Here is an 18,166-nt window from a genome sequence, read left to right as displayed (position 1 = left end):
CTTTATATCTAGTCTGAAGGTATATTTAAATAATTGTAATTAATTATAAAATAAATGCTGCATTTTTTCTTTGCACTAGTGTCATAAAGATCACATTTTGAGGAAAGTATGATTCGAATTCACTGGTTGCAAAAAATTTTTCCATAGCTATGAAAATGGAACCCAAGACCTTGCTTAAAACAAAACAACAGAAACAAACAAAATCAAGCTACAATTAAAAAAAAAAAAAAAGAAAAAAAATACATTGACCCACAAATTTCTAATGAAAGTCTGAAACTTCTGGGACTCAGTCGTTACTTCACCTAAATGTGTAGTAAATCTGAATCCTAAAGTGACACGTTATATTCTAGTATTTTTAATGTTACGCCTGACCAAACTAAGCAAATAAAATAATTTAAGATTTTGGTATTTAAACAAGATTGAGTCTGGGAAGACTTCGGAATGGAAAAGGTGTAGATATTTTGGGCACCATAGGCATAAGCCAAAGGACTGTGTTGTGGCAGAGACATGTTCTCAAATTTATAGTTTATCATTGTATCTTCAGTATAGAAGAATCTCTAATTTTCATAATTCAAATAGTTGAATCAATATTTAGCTCTTTGTAATTTTCCTATTTCAATTACCTCTGAAATGAAGATGTCTTCAGAATTGTGTTACAGGCCGAAGTAAGGCAGTCCCTCAGGTCAGAAAAATTAACAGGTGCATTTACCTAGTTTTGATCCTTAGTAATTAGGAGGTTCAGGAAGACACTTTGGAGAGTAAAGGACTAAAAAAATAAATCTAGAACCTGCTACAAAAATACACCTCAGGAATTATCCCTGCCTCTTATTCTTCCATCAAAATTATATTTATTTTTAATAAGACTTAGATAAACCACAATGAAGTTGAAGTAATAAGTGGAGTAAGCCTTGTATAGTTTTGATTCACAGGCACGGAAGTTAATATATTACAAGTCTGGAAAAAAAAATGTACTTCGGAATGTACTGAACTGCAACAGACGATTTTGCAATTTTGAGGCTTCAAGCCAACGTTTGCACAACCTACTTAGGCTATCAGCACATCATATTACCTAAAATATTATCATTATACAAAATAAATATAAAATAACATCATTCCTGATATTTGGCTGATAAATCATCATAATAAGCATTCTTGCTACTTTATGTACAGAAGGTGTTTGTGCATAAAATGTGGAAATTACAAGTGTTAGGTAAATGGATGTATGCAGTTAAGAAAACAAGTGCATGCATATATATACATGTACTAAGGACAGAATGACAGGTGAGTACATACATTTGATTTATTTAATAATATCATCAACTCAGTATTGATAATAATTAAAAGTGCTAGCTCTGCCTTATAATAAGGTAATCATTTTTCAGTTGAAAAAATACTTCAAAGCAGCAATATCAAAGAAGGCCAGTATGATACAATATATTCTTTATAAGGTCTGTTTCTAGAGCTCTATAATTTCTTTTACTTTTTCCCTTAAACACCTACAAATGTTCAACTATCATTATTATCAAACACATATTTAGGCATATAGGAATAATAAGAGATGAGCAATAAAATATTTATTTTCTGCAGTCTTCCAGTAAATAGCCCGTGCACTACACAGGAAGGCAGAGTAAAGAGAGTAAGAACAGTGAAACAAACACTTTAATGGGGTGAATAGAATAGCCAAAGACACCAGGTCAGTATCATAATACATTTGCAAATACCTGTGTGCAAACATGCATGGAAGGTTGTTGGCTACATGCATGCATACGCAAATAGGATGAAGATTTCATTTTGTAACAGCTAAGGTCAAATTAAGTTTATTACAGGCAAGAGAGTATCTGAAAGTTATACAAGTGCTTCTATTAATAGCAGTTGTGATCTCTGGCGAGTTCCTCCCTGAAATATTTACCCAAGACCAGACGACCAGGGATAGCAAAACAGGAAGATGTTCTCACACTTGCAGTACCTACTCTACACCACTCTGGGCACAAGGGCCACTCCCTTCAGGCAGTTCTACTTTGGACAGGACAGTAAGCAGAGTATCTCATAATGATGTGACTCAGGGTAATACTACTACATCTGGCCTATCCAATATTCTTCCATCTGGACTTCCTTGGAGTGGCCCATTTTCCTTGTTTTCTGCAACATCAAACTTGCAGATCCTAGGCAACAGGTTATCTATCACAACCCTTAGGGAATTTCAGGTCAGCAGCTGCTGTTCTCTGAGACAAAAATCTATCATTCTACACCATGATACCGCATTTGACTGCATCAAAGACATACTGGGAAAATAAGCACCATTACATTATTTACTGAACTAGCCAGATGGAACACAACCCCGTGGTTATTTATCATTATATCTCTACATGAGGTTTTAGAAGTGATAGTTTAGATATTGTCTAGATTAATAATAATAATGATTAGGATTTCCTCAGAATAATTGCTGGAAGGCTACTGTAATTTCTTACTAATTTTCATCATATTTCAGTTAACCAACTCAAATGCTTTCAAAGTCCATTTACAATGAGTTATGTTAATCAGAATGATATTAAAGACTGAGACAATATTTCCAGTAATAAATGGTACATTACAATACTTTATTAATGAAAATTCTGTTCTTTCTAGAATAATTAAGACCACCAGAGAACTTAGGCTACTATCTTCTTATTCTTTGCTGTTGCATGCTGCTTTAACCCTTGCACAAGTTTACCTGCTCTATAAATTTACTAGGTCCTCTGCATGATATTGAGTACATACGGGCATATGAACTTTAACCATATCCTCTATGTTTATCACCATTTTACAAATATTAAGGCCAAGCTAATAGTGTCATTGACATTGACTTTCTTGCTTCCTCTGTCTCCTATCATCACATTACAAATTATATGGCCTTGAAAGGGAAAGGATGACAACTACAGAGGGAAGATTTTGGTAATGTCCATCAGAACTTTATACACAGTAATTTATCAGATGTGCAGTACTTGTGTGTCTTGTTCTTCAAAGAAAGTTTCTAGAGCAGTGTGATTCATTACAACAGAATTTCAAAATTTAGGAAAACTTTTATTTTTTTCTGCATACCTATACAGACTGGTGGGTTGGGCTGCCAGAAGTACCGATTTTCTACCTGAATGCAGGTTATTCGCTCTTCTCCTTGCAGTTCATAACCAGGATCACACTGAAAAATGACAGTGTCCCCAGGTTCTCTTCCATCTCCATTTCTAGTTCCATTCATGGGCACACCAGGATCACGACAGGCAGTAGCTACTGAACCTAGCAGAGAAGGGAAAGAATATATATAAATACATATATATTTTTTACAGTCGGGTTTTCAATCCAGATTTGCCCCATTAGATTTTACTAATCCAAAGTTTTCCTACTCACTTCTAAAATATTCTTAATTTTTGCCATCTGCTTTAACTATTGAAAGTGTCTAATTTTTCATTTAATATTTATTATTTTTGTTGTTATTATTATTATTATTGGATAAAAATATGTTGAACAATACATAAAAAGGAAAGTAGGAGATTTCCTAGTACTCTGGATACGCAGAACTTCTAACTTAGAGGAATATTGGATATAAATAATAAAAGAACAGATGAAGAACCTCAGGTTGTCCAATAAGCTACGCTTGCACATATCTTCAGTTTTTCACAATTCTATAGTTCTTAAACATACATGTTGTGTAACATTTAGCCATGAATTTGGAACTTAATTTCACTGATGATTCATATCTATACCCTTGCACATGACACATCCACCATGCTAGGTTTTTGTAAAAATGTTAAACAAATCAGCTACACAAAACATACACATGGACTTAGTCTGACAGAATATACAGTAATACATAATGCACAAGTACATTATTACTAAGACTGCACACAAATTCACAATCACTACAAAAGTAGTATGAGACATTTATATACATTTTCCCTAAATTTAACATATGATCAACATATTATTTAATGTATTATGCAACAAAATATGCAAGCTTATGTGAAAAGTAAGCACATCAATGTTTATTTAAGTAATTACTATTTCCTACTTACATTATAGAACTGCAACATGTTACATGTATTACAAATAAATAATAAATGTCAGAGTTGCCTGTGGAACTAGTCCCACTGAGCTCAGGAGTCTGTGTAACATAAACACAAAGTAGCAGTACTAAGATTTAATTCAGATTCCCTTTTCCTGGGGAGCTAATACAAGCAGACATCAATGTATTAATCTGAAATGTGCATGGTTTATGTATTTACTATATTTTTCAGAAGAAATTTGGTGTAAATAGGTTTTTTTCCCTAAAAACAAAACAAAACACCCAGGTATATGGTTATCCAAGGCACACTTAATAAAAAATAAAATAAAAGAGTAAGCTCTATAAACTTCTGGTGCTTTTTATGGGCTTGTTTTTTCCAAGTAATAAGTGCTTAATACAGGGTAAAAAACCACACATACACACACACACATCAACTATGACCAAGAAGTCAGGGAAATTTTTCCACCTTATTCCTTAAAGATTAAATACATATTTCTTCAAAGTATTAACTACTGTGCAATAAATGAAAGATAATGATTTATATATATGTAATTATGCAAGTTTTTGCAAATTTTTAAAATTTCTGCCACAGAAACAGTGATCAGGACTCCTGTTTATGTCTTTAAATAAGCTGCTGGTTTTCAAGTTAGAAAAAAATATTATTAAAATATGGAATTACTGAATTTCACTGCACTATACTAGCAGATTGCAAAAGTTGCATGCAAGAGAATAAGATACTGGAGCTACATCATATAGGAGTGAAATTTCATCAAATATGAAAAGGTTCATTACATTAATACAGCTCAAGACTCAAAAAGAAATCCCTAAGGTAAACGTAGACTGAAGCAAGTAGTAAAACCAGTCATATATTAATCTGCGTTTCTCCCTGCTGAGAACACAGAACACTGCATCTTTGATTAGTGTTGCACAGTCAGAGTGGTCCATTTTGGAGAGAAACTGTGTTCTGACCACTTAAGTACTACCTGTCTCAAATGTTTCCATAACAAAGAATAACACTCCTTTGCCTTATTTAATATATGTTTAAATAAATTATAGAAGAATGGGGGCTGATACACAGAATTCGTAATCAGTCTTGAAGTGCTCAAGGGATAAACTTGCTGCTATAAAACTTATTAGCTGTACATCATAGTGTCCTTATTAAATTGTATCATTCTGCAAAAGAATTTTATGTGGCTAAAAATAAGTTTAAGTGACACCCAGATCTACTTGGAATTCCTGATACTCGCTGTTTGGGTTTTTTTAACCACTTAGTAATAATTATCCAAATTAACTTTGTAATATGAGATATGTGTGCCAAACTGAAAACCTTTTCCTTATTTGTCATATATAGTCATCTTCATGCATTCTTATATGTTTGTTCAACATGCTTCTTGATCTTTTGGCTCTGTAGTCAAATCGGGTAGGTGGAGTATAAAATGGAGGGAAAACAGTCTTGACTTCTGGGCTCAAAGAGGGTCCATGACCCAAAACACAGGTGACATCTTTCCCTCAGGGGTAGATGCTGACTTCAATATTATTCAATACCTTCATTAAAGATGGGGAAAATGAGACCAACTAAACTCTTGGCAAGTTTACAGTCAGAGGAGGATCAGTTGATATGCCCTAGTACAGTGATTCTATTTAGGGAGATCTCAGTAGTCTCAAGGAACAGCCTGAAAGAAAATTCATGAAGTTCAAAAAGGGAAATGCAAATTCCACATCTGGGACAAATCAATCCCATGAAACTATTTGTGGGAAAGCAGCTTTGCAGAAAAGGAACAGAGAAGGCAAAAGCTTTTCTTGCAAGTGTGTAGCAAAAGTACAAACAAAGGATTCCAAACTCCGAACTAGCAAAACTCCAAATGCAAAAAAAAAAAACAAAAAACAAAAAACAAAACAAAAAAAAAAACCCCAAAAAAACCCAAAAAAAACTAGCCCACTGTGTGGGTGGTCAAACATGAGAGTAATTTTTTCCAGAGGGGCTGTGTTATCTCCAGCCTTGGAGATACTCAAAACCCTAAGCAGCCTGATCTCTTTGACTCATTTTGACCAGGGAGTCAGGCCAGAGGACTGCAGAGGTCCCTGCCAACCTAAACTATTCTAGGACTGGTTTTTAACTTTGTAAATTCATATTAAATACACACAAACTTCATTTAAAAATGAAAAGTCTAGTTTAAGATTGATTTTTGCATTACAGTGCTGGAATGCAAAAGGCAGGTTGTCTGCTCCCACAGTGGAAGTAAATAAACTGCTATTAGGTTTGGATTTTAGACTTTAAAGTACTTAATTTCTAAAAGTCTAATTCTCATTTTTCAGAGATTGTCTGACAATTTTCAAGGCTCTATTAAAAGTATCAATTCTAATTGAAGCATTTATGAAATACTCTGACAGAAAGGTGAGGTAGTATTTTAGAAGCAACTGTGAGTGTCACATAGAAATTCTCAATAAGCTCGTAAAAAAATAGATTAATGTAATCCCAATGAATAAAATGTAAGAAAGTGAAAGAACCCAGCACACCACTAAAAGCACCAGGATTCCAGAAATGATGTATTTACTTTTACTTTCTCAGAAATAATCATTGTGTTTCAATTTGTCTAAAATCTGTTGGAAATTTTGCTTCTATGTTCTCCATAAAACTGATATTTTAAGGAGGCATTTTAAGAAAGAGAGAAAAAAACCTCCATAATGTTGTTGATATATGATACGTGATTATTCATTCATGTAGTTTTTTGATATTATCTTCAATAATATAATCAGAATCACAGTACAGTGATGATTACCTAGTGCAAATACACTGTAGAGCTACAAAGCTACTAACTTAGAATTGTATGTGTCCCACAGTCTTTGGGAATGTGGGTAAAAATAGATAAAAAACTTAGATATGTATGCATACTAGGCAAGTCAAAAATACATGAGGTTTTAACACATCTCTTACTCTGATTTTTTTAATTTATATCTACATAAAAATCTCAGATCTTTCATTGCTGTTGCTGAGAGCAAGCACTCCCATCAGTTTTGTACCTCTCACCTTCATTTCAAAATATATGCATACCTCTACAGAGCATGTCAATAAATGTACCTAACAGATGCAGACACAAAATTTCAACTAAAATTTCATTTTAAATTGTCTTTTTAAATGATGTTAGAGGTTTATATGTATAAATTGTGGTAGAGATTTATATATATACTTATTTATTTGTTTATTTTTCTTACTTGTTCCCATATTTTGTTGTGTTGTGGAAATAACTGAGTATTAGAGAATTCCTAGAGAAGACTATTTTCAATTTTTTTTTCCTTCTAATTAATTTTAAAAAGAACACACTAGGAGAAGATATTCAAACACAATTCCATACTTATAGTGAGATTAAAGTGTAAATAAATTATTCTTTTACAGTGTTTCTGAAAACCATATATATTTCTTTGCAAGTATGTGTCTGAATTCAACTTGCTTAATCAGGAGTAGGATTCATTTAACTTAATTTTGGCCATATGAAAGCTAGCTGTCTTATTAACAGACTTGTTTCCCAGATTCCCTTCACAGTCACTATCGCAAGGGAAAAACATCTACTTCTGTCTTAGGCAGTTAACATTCTCATGTGATGGAATGGAAGGAAAAGTCATCCTGATATATCAATCATTTTCCATTGAGAGAAAAATCCTGCATCAATAATTATTAGACACATAATTTCTATCTTAATAATAAATTTGTAATAATAATAAATTTTATTTTTACACATTTGGCATCATATACTGCCTCAAAAATAAGAGGTTTTTTTTTTGGTTTGTTTTTTTTTTTTTGTTAAATCAAATTATCAGAATAAGAATCTTCAAATACAGAAATATTGGGGTGGAAGGTCAAAAAATAGCAATATGAGAAGGAAACTGGAAAAGGAAGATCTCATTACTGTATAAAATTACAGAATCTATTCATTTTTTGAGCACTAAAATATATTAGCCATAGAATCAAATGGAATTTTTTAATCACGGTTTTCTGTAATGTTTGCTCTACTTGTTACTTTTTTTTTTTTCCACATGTCTCACTCTAAGCCCATCATTACTACCGTTGAAAACTGTGTTTGTTTGTTTATTTGATTTGAGAGAGGTTCTCCATGATAATTGTTTTGATAATATATGTTCTGTACTGCATTCTCTATTCTCTGTTTGCCTCTTTATTCTGTTTATTTTTGATTTTTTTTTTTCATTATCTTCCTTCAGCCTATATTTGTCTCCTTTTGAAGTATCTATACTTTTTGACTTATGAAGTGTATATTCCAGTGTTAGAACTGTTTGGTTTGTGGTTTTTCTGTTTGTTTTGTTTTTTTCCTGTTACATATTCAGAGACCTCAGTCACTACCTTCGTCATTCATCATGAAAATTTGAGGAGAAAGCAAAAACCTTAGGAATGAAAAAGTCCCTTATATCTTTGCTATCATACTTGTAACACAGTCTTGAGACCTTTCTGCAAAATAAATGGGGCTGGCTATCATAGTTCCCCATAAGCTCATGTATAGGCTACAAAGCTCTTTGTGATATTAAAATTGATAAAGTAATAAAATAAGATATTGGGTTTTACCTTATTACAATCATTGTAAACTGAGAGTTAAGAAAAGGTTTTTCTTACGGTCACATTGTCTTGAATAACAAGTGAGGTGTGATTTGTAACTGTAATGGATTAAATTGCTATAAACTACATTTTAGATGGTAAAAATATAAACTTCAAAAAGTGTCTGTTACCTAGTACATGCAGCCTGACAGATGCAAGACACATTTCTGAACTGTGTGTGTGTAGCATAAACCTGTATGCTATCATCTGAGAGGTTTTTTTTTTTTTCCTTTATTAAGATAGAGAAATGCAGAAACCTATTTTATTTTTTTCTCTGGGCAGTGTTAGCTTGGAATAACTACACTGCAATCAGTCAAAAGATTTGTGCCAGATTAAGAACTCAAAGAGACAGTTCTTGACCAAGAACTCCAGCTTCAAGATGGGGATGAATGAGACTCAGTGCTCAAACTGTTCAATAGGCGAGAGACAATAAGTGGGTAGAATAGACAGACAGAGATTATATTTCTTTCTGTATCGTCAGAGTGACAGAAAATGTTTCAACATTAGTATTTCGTAGTTCAGAGCCAAGTTCCTTTGTGAAATAAAACTCCAGATTGTGTTTTGTTTTACTTTGGGGCATGGATTTAGAGCATGTTAATCGATTCCTTTTGGATTAAACTAAACTGGAAGACACATTGCTGAACTACACTAGAACAACTCTGAACTAAGAATATCTCTGAATATGAATAGTGAACCCAGTGTTTCATTACCAGCTGTTTCATCCTACTTATCAGCTCCTCTTAGATGATGTTACTTGCTAATACAGAAATAGCCAAAGGACCCAAAAGTGAGACTTAATATCTCGGATATCCATACAAAGTATTCTCTAAAGTACACTTTGAATAAGAGATCATTAATTCTCCAGAAAATAAGTGCCAGTGCACAGGAGCAAGTAATTCTTACCCTGGAGAGTTAGATATCTTACCTCATTTCTGCTATGTGACTTGAAATGGGGCAGAATCTGGTTCTGGAGTTTCATGATAGTCAAGTTATGTAAAATATTCCATCCTCCCCCAAAACTTATTTGGATTTGTCACAAGATCACTCATATGAATAGATTCATATGCTCTGAGCACTTAAGATAAGAGGAGGAAACATCTTAAACTATCCCTTGACTAGCTGTACGTGACTATACAAATGCTACTGCTGAGCTGCAAAAGCCATTAAACCAGCATTCAGTCATACCCAGAAAGAGTTGAAACACAGATTTGTCCACAAATTTCCCTGATGTCGGGTATAAAAACATTTGGATATATCTTTTTAATAATAAGGCACCAAAATGCATCTAACCAATAAATAATTAAATTATTGTGAATTGATCATTCCTGCCTCAAAAACAGTAAATTACTGACAGCATTCAAAATTTTCTGATAGTTCAAAAGCCCAGGCAATTTGATATGTGACTGTAATGCCCTAAGATGACAGCTTCATTTTCATGCAGGAAAGATACTTTAAAGCATGACATTAAAAGTACAAGGCAGTAAGAGACTCCATTGATTCTGGGATCAATCTAATAGATTTCTTGGGATTTCTTGCTGATAAAAGTAATTTCTAATTTTAGTTTTCTAAAATGTGCCAAGTCAACAGTAAAGAGCATGAATCCCAACAATGAGACAAAATTACTTCTTCATTTTGATTAATTTGTGCATGTTTTCCAGAGAGAGAGAAAAAAAAAAAAAAGAAAAAAAAAATAAAAAAAGGTGAATTTTTTGTATTTATTTGAGAATTGGTGGAAAACAAACAAACAAAAAAAAGCCCTCCAACATTTTTTTTTCCTTTGTTCTTCTTCTTTTTCTTTTTTCTTTCCCAGAGCACAAAATTAGAGCAGAAGCTCTAAGCCTTCTAAATTTCAAGCTTTTCATAGCACAAATGTAAAAACAGATCATTCTTAACCTATTTAAACCAACATGTTCTTCTTTTATCACTTTAAATAAAGGCTTTCTATAATTGCTGGTCTTTCAAAATTGTGTCATCCTAAACCAGTTCTGACACACTGCACTTCCAAAATTCAAGCTATCCCAAATTCCATATAATACCTTTACCCACATGGACACTGCAGCCTCCCTGCATCTCTACTACTGTCTGTTTGAGAATTAGATCAGCCTAGTATTTGCTGTCTGAAATTCAACCTTCTATAAAACTTTTCCACAAAAAGAAAGAATAAAACAGCCGCATTGTTTTTATTCAGTCTTCTACCAACAGAAGCACTGCTGAGATAATTTTTTTTTGCTTATTTTTAACTTTTGCTTCTGCTGTAGATCTAACAGAGATTTAGGACGATAGCCATTATAATTCTTAAGTAAATCCTAACTATAGACTCAATTTGTTGATTTTGCATGACTTCATAGATTCTATATAAGTTTTTCAGTTATTGTTTGAATATTAAAATGAGAAAATATTAATAATAAAGCATCAAATCAGAATTTTATTTAGCACAACATATCCCTTCAATAAAAAGTTTAACATTTTGTACAATTTGGCTTTTCTAGGTGGTCTAGGCAAGCTCCCTGTTTACCTAATTCTTAGCTACATCATCTTGGCACTTAACTTTGGGTTTCATTCCTCTCAGATTCCCCAACAGTAAATAAGTTAGGAGAGGCAAGATAGATCAGGTTTATTTTGTGTGGGAGAGAACAAACAAACAAACAACTCCAAAACACGGAAATTAGTGAAGATCATGGATAAAGAGACTAAACAGAACTGGCCCCAATACTGAGCCCTGTGGAACACCACTCACGATCAGCTACCAACTGGATTTGGCTTCATTCAGCGCAAATCTTTGGCCCAGCATTCCAGTCAGTTCTTTATCTATCAAAGAGAACAACCATCCAGGTCGTAAGCTGTCAGTTTCTCTAGGAGAATGCTGTGGGATGTCAAAAGCTTTACTGAAGTCTAAGTACACAAAATCCACAGCCTTTCTCTCATCTACTAGGTGGGTTAGCTTGTCATAGAAGGAGATCAGGTTGGTCAAACAGGACCTGCCTCTCATAAACCTGGGCCTGATCACTTGTTTTTCTTGTATGTGCTGTGTGATGTCATTCAGGATGATCTGCTCCATGACCTTCCCTGGCACAGAGGTTGGACTGACAGGCCTGTAATTCCCCGTATCCTCCTTCCAGCCCTTCTTGTAGATGGGCATCATGTTTGCCAACTTCCAGTCAACTGGGACCTCCCCAGTTAGCCAAGATTACTGATAGATAATGGAATGTGGCTTAGTGATCACCTCCACCAGCTCCTTCAGCACGCTTGGATGTATCCCATCTAGCCCCATAGACTTCTGAATATCTATTATCCCTTAAGCATTTGCTCATAGCTTTGGCACTGAATTTGAAAGCCAGCCCCAAACAAATTAATTGACATATGGTTTCAGATAATTGCTGTAAGTCAGCAGAAAATGGATACTGTGACAATATGTAATCATGCTGGCAATGCATTCCAGATGGGGATAAGTGTTTTGAAAAATCTTAGTTTTATTTAGATTGCATGCTTTCAGGTTTGTTTTTTGAACTATAGAGGATTTTAAGCTCTTTATGCCAGATCTATACCTATTTCAGATGGCATATTTCTTTATGTATGTATAGGAATACATGGAGAGAGAAGTAGCTTCTCAAAAAGAAGCAGTCATCAGGATCCTGGACCAGACACACAAAGGGTACTCATGCATTGAAATATCCTACCAATAATCACCCAGTTTTTAATACAATTTCTACTGAAAAGATCATTAGGATGATCTGAGTGATTTTTGTTTTGTTACTGTAATTGAAGAGTTTGGCATTAACACAGAATTGGCTTCATTATTTGGTAACATTCTGTCCATACTCTTGAATGTCATTACTCTGATCTATGTTAAGATAACTGAAAATTTTTCATTTAGTAAAGCATATTGTGGTCACTTGCAAAAAGTTACAGAACACTGTCAGAAAACAAATGTTGTTTTCTTTCTTCTCATTATACAGATCACATGAAAACAACAATTGGAATATAATTAATTAAGATCTGAATCTTATTTTTGTTTTCTTTTGCAAGGTTCTAAAATTCCTCTATGTAAATTAATTATATTTCAGACTACATATCTGAATATATCCAGCCAGTAAATGAAGTTACCAGTCCACAAATAATTTTTCTAGTCACATGTAGAAGACTGAAAGATGAGCATTCCTGCAGTCAAATATATTTGCTAGATCTGTCCAGATCAGGCAGCTTACTGGAATGCTTTTAAGAAAAAAATAAATATTTTTATGGCAATAAAATAGCAGCAAAAATCTCCCTTTAACTTAATGATGTTACAAAACATCCAGCCCTAGCCAGGAATGGTGTTACAGGAAAAGTAGGAAAAGACAATGAGCTAACAAACTTGAAGTAACCTCCATGTTAAGAATTATTCTCAAAACTGAAGATGATGTATATGGGATGTAAAAATTATAGATTGAGAAAGAGGCTCCAGATTCCCTTAATGAAAGCTTTTCAAATGGCAGCAAGTTACAGAACATGAAAAAGTAACACTGGTCAAGTGTAGTTCTAGTTTGATATGCCTTCAAGGAATTTAACTTTTATAAGTATATTTTGGCCATTGTCAAAAATATTACTTCTCTCTAGATAGATTTTTGTGATGTATTCCTTCCACTAGATGTAGGAAATAAAACTTCCAAAACACCATTCTTTCTTATTGCATATAACAGAAAATGCACTTCAATTACATTAATTGACTGAAAACGTGAGATGCATAAGTGAGAGGATGATAAGACCTTGGAGAAACAGAAAATAAATCTCAAAATGATGCCCCTCCTGTACATTTGTGAGTTCTATTGTAATCCGACTGTAGAAAAAGGATAACTGTCCTGAAGATCTGTACCTGCAGGAAAGTACCTATCACATGTTTGTGTATGTATGTGTGCATGTACACATAAGTGTGCTTGTTTATGAATCATGCACATGAATCATAAATGAAGGAAGCTATTGATGTTGAAATTGCTGAGCAGAAAATCCATCTCCAAAGTAGCATTAATGCCATACCAGAATTTGCTAGTGAAAACAGAGCAGAATAACTATGGCATCTCATTCACTTACCATTGGAAAATGGTTTCCCTAGTCATATGGCTGTGTCAATTCTATGCTGGTTTATTCTCTGTTTTGTTACAAATACTTAGCCAGATACCTTTTTGGAGAATACTGCAAAACCAGCTCCATAGTACCATCCCACATTTAAAATGTATTGTAAGAAGATATTGCAATGAGGCATGATAAACTTAATGTCCATTTAAAGAAGCAAAATGTTACCTTTATATGGTTTCATAAAAAAAAAAAATCCTGTAAACCTCAAATGATGAATTTGCTAGTCACACTACAGTTTACCTGTAGTTCTATGTGAGAATGAAAAAAAAAAACCAAAAAAACAGACTGTTGAATACTAATGTAGCATATGAATGCAGCAGCTAATTTTCAGGATGAAATCTCCACAGGAAAAGTGTTTTGGGAGATGCTTCTTTGTACATAGAAGACAAAAAATTAGCAAACCTTGGCCTCATGCAGTTTTGCTTACTTATCAGTAGTAATGGAAATGCAAGGAAGGGAAAGCTTCATTGAGCTTCTACTCCTTATTCAATCAAGGCACATATTTTTGGTCCCAAAGAAGCCTAAAGAGGTAAATTCTATTATTAAACATAGGCTAATATTTAACAATTAGGCTTCCTTATCCTCTCATTCTCTCATTTGCTTCTGTGACTAAAATCACACAATTGCATGTGCAGATACAGACCACATATTTCCTTTCTATGGATATCATAGCTGTTAGGAAGAGAACTGTTACACAAAATAGTGTAACCCATATACATTTGATTATATTTTTTACTGACTAATACATAATGTAAAATAAAATATACACTATTAATTTAATTTTTAAATTATCTTAGCTAGAATTTTTTTTTTATTTTTTTTTTTTACAAATATACTATAATAGAAATATTTTACTGCCTTGTGCATAGTCAAATTTAAAGACTTTAATGAAAGAGACTGGATTAACCAAAGAGAAGAAAAAAAAAAAAAATAGGAACTTAAAGATAACCTTTAATGAAATGTAAAACTAGTTTCATTTATGACATTTTGATTCCACATTTTTGTATTTCCAAGTTAATTTTGTTTTATAGATATGAACAAAGATCTGTAATGGATTTTACTTGCAAGCAGAGTGACCCATCAGAGTTACAAATTTATTCTGAGAAACCTGAAGTACAGTGTTTGATTTTGTACTGTTTTAGCAGAAGACATACCCACAGATTCTTTTTTCAGATTTGAAGAATAAATTTCACACACACAAAAAATGAAATACAAACTTAAAACTGTAATCTGAGACACATGACATTCCCAATTTGGAATGAAATCAGCTTGAGCTCTTTGAAATGCCATGTCACAAGTCAGGCAAAGTCTATTTTAAACTCTGCGTCTGTAGATTTAGGGCAAGTGAGTAGGCTTTGTGTTGGTTTAAGTCACAAGAGTTTGGCCAAACTATGTTGTGTGGGGTTTAAGTCAAGGAAGGTCAAAATTCAATATAATTAAAATAAGTTATTGTTATGGTGACATGACCAAGAAAGCTATTTATTTTTGCTTTAATTTCCCAAGTACTTATAAATTAATTTGTTTTTGTTTTTGTTTTTTTTTTAAATTCTTCCTTTCTGCTTTCAGCTATCCATCCTGTAACTACAGGTCTCTTTAACTAGAAGCCATTGCCAGGGCATTTTACATGGAAGCATTAACTTAGAGTAACTGCCCGCATAAAATACACATATCCTATGTAATATTCAACTAAGAGATAACAGCTATTGAGAAATTAATATCACTTACAAAACTGTGATAGGAATTACATTTATGCCACTGAAAGACCCATAAACAGTTATTTCTATTCCTAGTATCTGCTACTTAGAAGAAAGACAACAGCTGATAGAAGAAAACAATTTTATTCAATGGCTTCTTTCTTTTTAGCCTCTTGATGCCAAAACCAAATAAAACCAACCAAGAACAACAACAAACCAAACCAACCAAACATCCCCCAAACAAAAATAAAACCACACAAAAACCCCACAAACAAACAAAAAAAAATCAAAGAAAACACATACTGACACCACTCCCAGCAAAAACAAAACAAAAAAACTGGTCTAAATTTAAAAGCATAAACAGTTATTTCATAGTTATTTCTGACTGGAAAATGTTAATCCTGAAATCTCTAAATCCAAAGGACTCCTCTCAAAGTCTCTTTTTAAAAGTATACTAAGAGTACATTTTCTCTGAAAACTTAAGCTGAAAAGGTAGGTACCTAACACAAGATTTCTATCAATTTTCTGTAGTCTACAGAGACAAGTAACTCCAAGGGGTTATTCACCCAGACTTAAAATGAGGAGGGACAGCTGTTTTTTGACAGTAGAGTAAATCCAAGCATTTTAAGGCATACCCTGTTATATAAGAAATTGCTGTCACATGATATAAAATACTGCTAAAACATCTATTTATGAAAAACATTCCAGATACTCAAAACATGTTTACAGTTAGTTCTGCAGTGTCTGCCTCATAATGCTCTAAAATGCTCTATATTGTGTGCTGTTTAATTAGTCAGAAATGTGACTGCACACTTAGGTCTGAGCAGAATGCAGTCTGTAATGCTGAGTGACTCAGTAATGCAGCTATTAAAGGTGAAATAATGGCCTACAAGAGATGAATACAGATCCTTCCTTTCTGCATAAATGATAAATGGCACCTGTTAAAATGATAAATGCATAAATGATAAATGACCTGTTAAAACTCATAGAGAGGAAACTTCCCTGTAATACCAGATTCAAAGACTCTTTAAATCAGTGGGAATAATCTCATCAACTTCAGTATGATTTGATCTGATATTACACACTTCACACTTATTAAAGGGACTAAAAAGATTATTTTAAGCACACACAATTATTATTATCACCCTTTTTTTTTTTTTTTTCCATTTCAAGGTTCTTATTCAACTTTTTTCAGTGCCCTTACTCTGTCTTTTACTCTCTCAGCTACTACTTTCAGCTTGGTGACATGAAGCAGTGTCAGCAGAAGAAAATGTTTCATTATGCTTAATACTTCTGTCTGACCCTGAGTTACATAGCTTGTTCCTCTGGCAAATACACACTTGTTCCCTTCTCTTCCTTCTTCACTTTTCTTGATGGTCTGATTTTCTATTTTCTGCAAAATTTCCTGATCAAATGAAGTTACTGCTGATTTCACTGGTGTTTTTCCAGTGTGTATTGGGCTCTTCATGATCTGTCTCTGACAGTTCAGAGAAAATATGCTCTAATACGTACTTCCTGTTTGCATATTGCTTTTGGCCTCTCATCAACCTTTCACTCTTCTCCTAATTTAAGGCAATAATGCTGGCACCTGTTCTGTAGCAACATTATTCAATCTGTTAATTCCATTTATGCATGTTCCAGAATCCTCATATTGCAATTCTATTATTGAATCCCTAGAGGTTCTTTTTTTTCTTTTACATGTATATACAAAGTTCTCTAAATATTCTGCCTTTTTACACATTTTTTTGCACTTTCTTTTTCAGGCTTTGTGGGTTGTGCTTCCTTCACTGTCATCTCAAATGAAAGTGCAGAAACTGAGAAATTTTAAAGTTTATATTAAGAGGTTTCATCATCACAGTTTGCAGACATCCAACAAGAAAATGATATACTACACATCAAAGAAAATACTACACCAAAAGTCTGCTCTGCCTAGTGATGAGAAGTGAAGTCATGAGGAGTGGAATTTATTTTTTTACATTAAATGTATAAAACAAGTTGTACATTCACTAGTCCTAGATACATGATGTTCATGGAAAAACAGAAACATGAGCCAGCTGAGCTCTCTTATTGCATCCCAAATCCATCACTTTCTCTTCTCCCTCTCAGAATAATGCACAATTGTACTAACTTAGAAATTTTATCCTCGTCAACCATAGAAATATCTGTAGTATTCCTTAGAAGTTCAGCATAAAATAAATAAGCTCCTTATGGAAAATTATTATGAATGTTAAAATCATGGAAACAGTTCTACTATTTCACATAACAAAATCTTCTTTTTTTTTTTTTTTCTTTTTCCCTCTGGGGAAAAAAAAAAACAACAAGCAAACAGAAAGAAACAAATAAACCAATTGAGGCAATGGGCAAGAAAATATTGACTCCCCGCTCCTTCATATCCCCTAAATTTTACAAAATTTTTAATAACTTCAATGCCTTGTAAGAGATTCTGTTGGGCAGTCCTATATAGAGACAGTTCTAATAGTACCAGCTGTAATACATAATATTAATTAAATAACAATTTTTTTCTACTATTTATATAGCATATCAGCTTCTCCAGGCTTTTTCTCCTCCCTCCCTCCTTTGATTTGCCAGCGGATGCTATCTTACCTGTAATTTATGTCACCAGATACAAATTTTTTCTCTGTATATATTGGGTGATTTGTAAAGAAGTCAAATTCAAATTATATCACATTACCAATGGCGAACATTTTCACTGATTAAATA

General features: G+C 33.3%; 1 protein-coding gene across 3 annotated transcripts in view; it reads right to left on the bottom strand.

Annotated features, from left to right (window-relative positions):
• The window catches only part of CSMD3 (CUB and Sushi multiple domains 3), a gene marked incomplete at its 5' end in the record, with an annotated part of 631,488 nt that overhangs the window by 177,106 nt on the left and 436,216 nt on the right, over window positions 1–18,166 (bottom strand). For all 3 annotated transcript variants that reach the window (XM_082045128.1, XM_082045129.1, XM_082045130.1), the window contains one exon: window positions 3,079–3,270. In XM_082045128.1, coding sequence (XP_081901254.1) covers window positions 3,079–3,270 — 192 coding nt within the window. The remainder of the gene's footprint in view (window positions 1–3,078; window positions 3,271–18,166) is intronic.

This window comes from Streptopelia decaocto, assembly GCF_964273445.1.
Source record: "Streptopelia decaocto genome assembly, chromosome: 2".
Classification (NCBI taxonomy): domain Eukaryota; kingdom Metazoa; phylum Chordata; class Aves; order Columbiformes; family Columbidae; genus Streptopelia; species Streptopelia decaocto.
The sequence above is the reverse complement of the archived record's forward strand: the minus strand, read 5'-3'. Positions and strand labels throughout refer to the sequence as shown.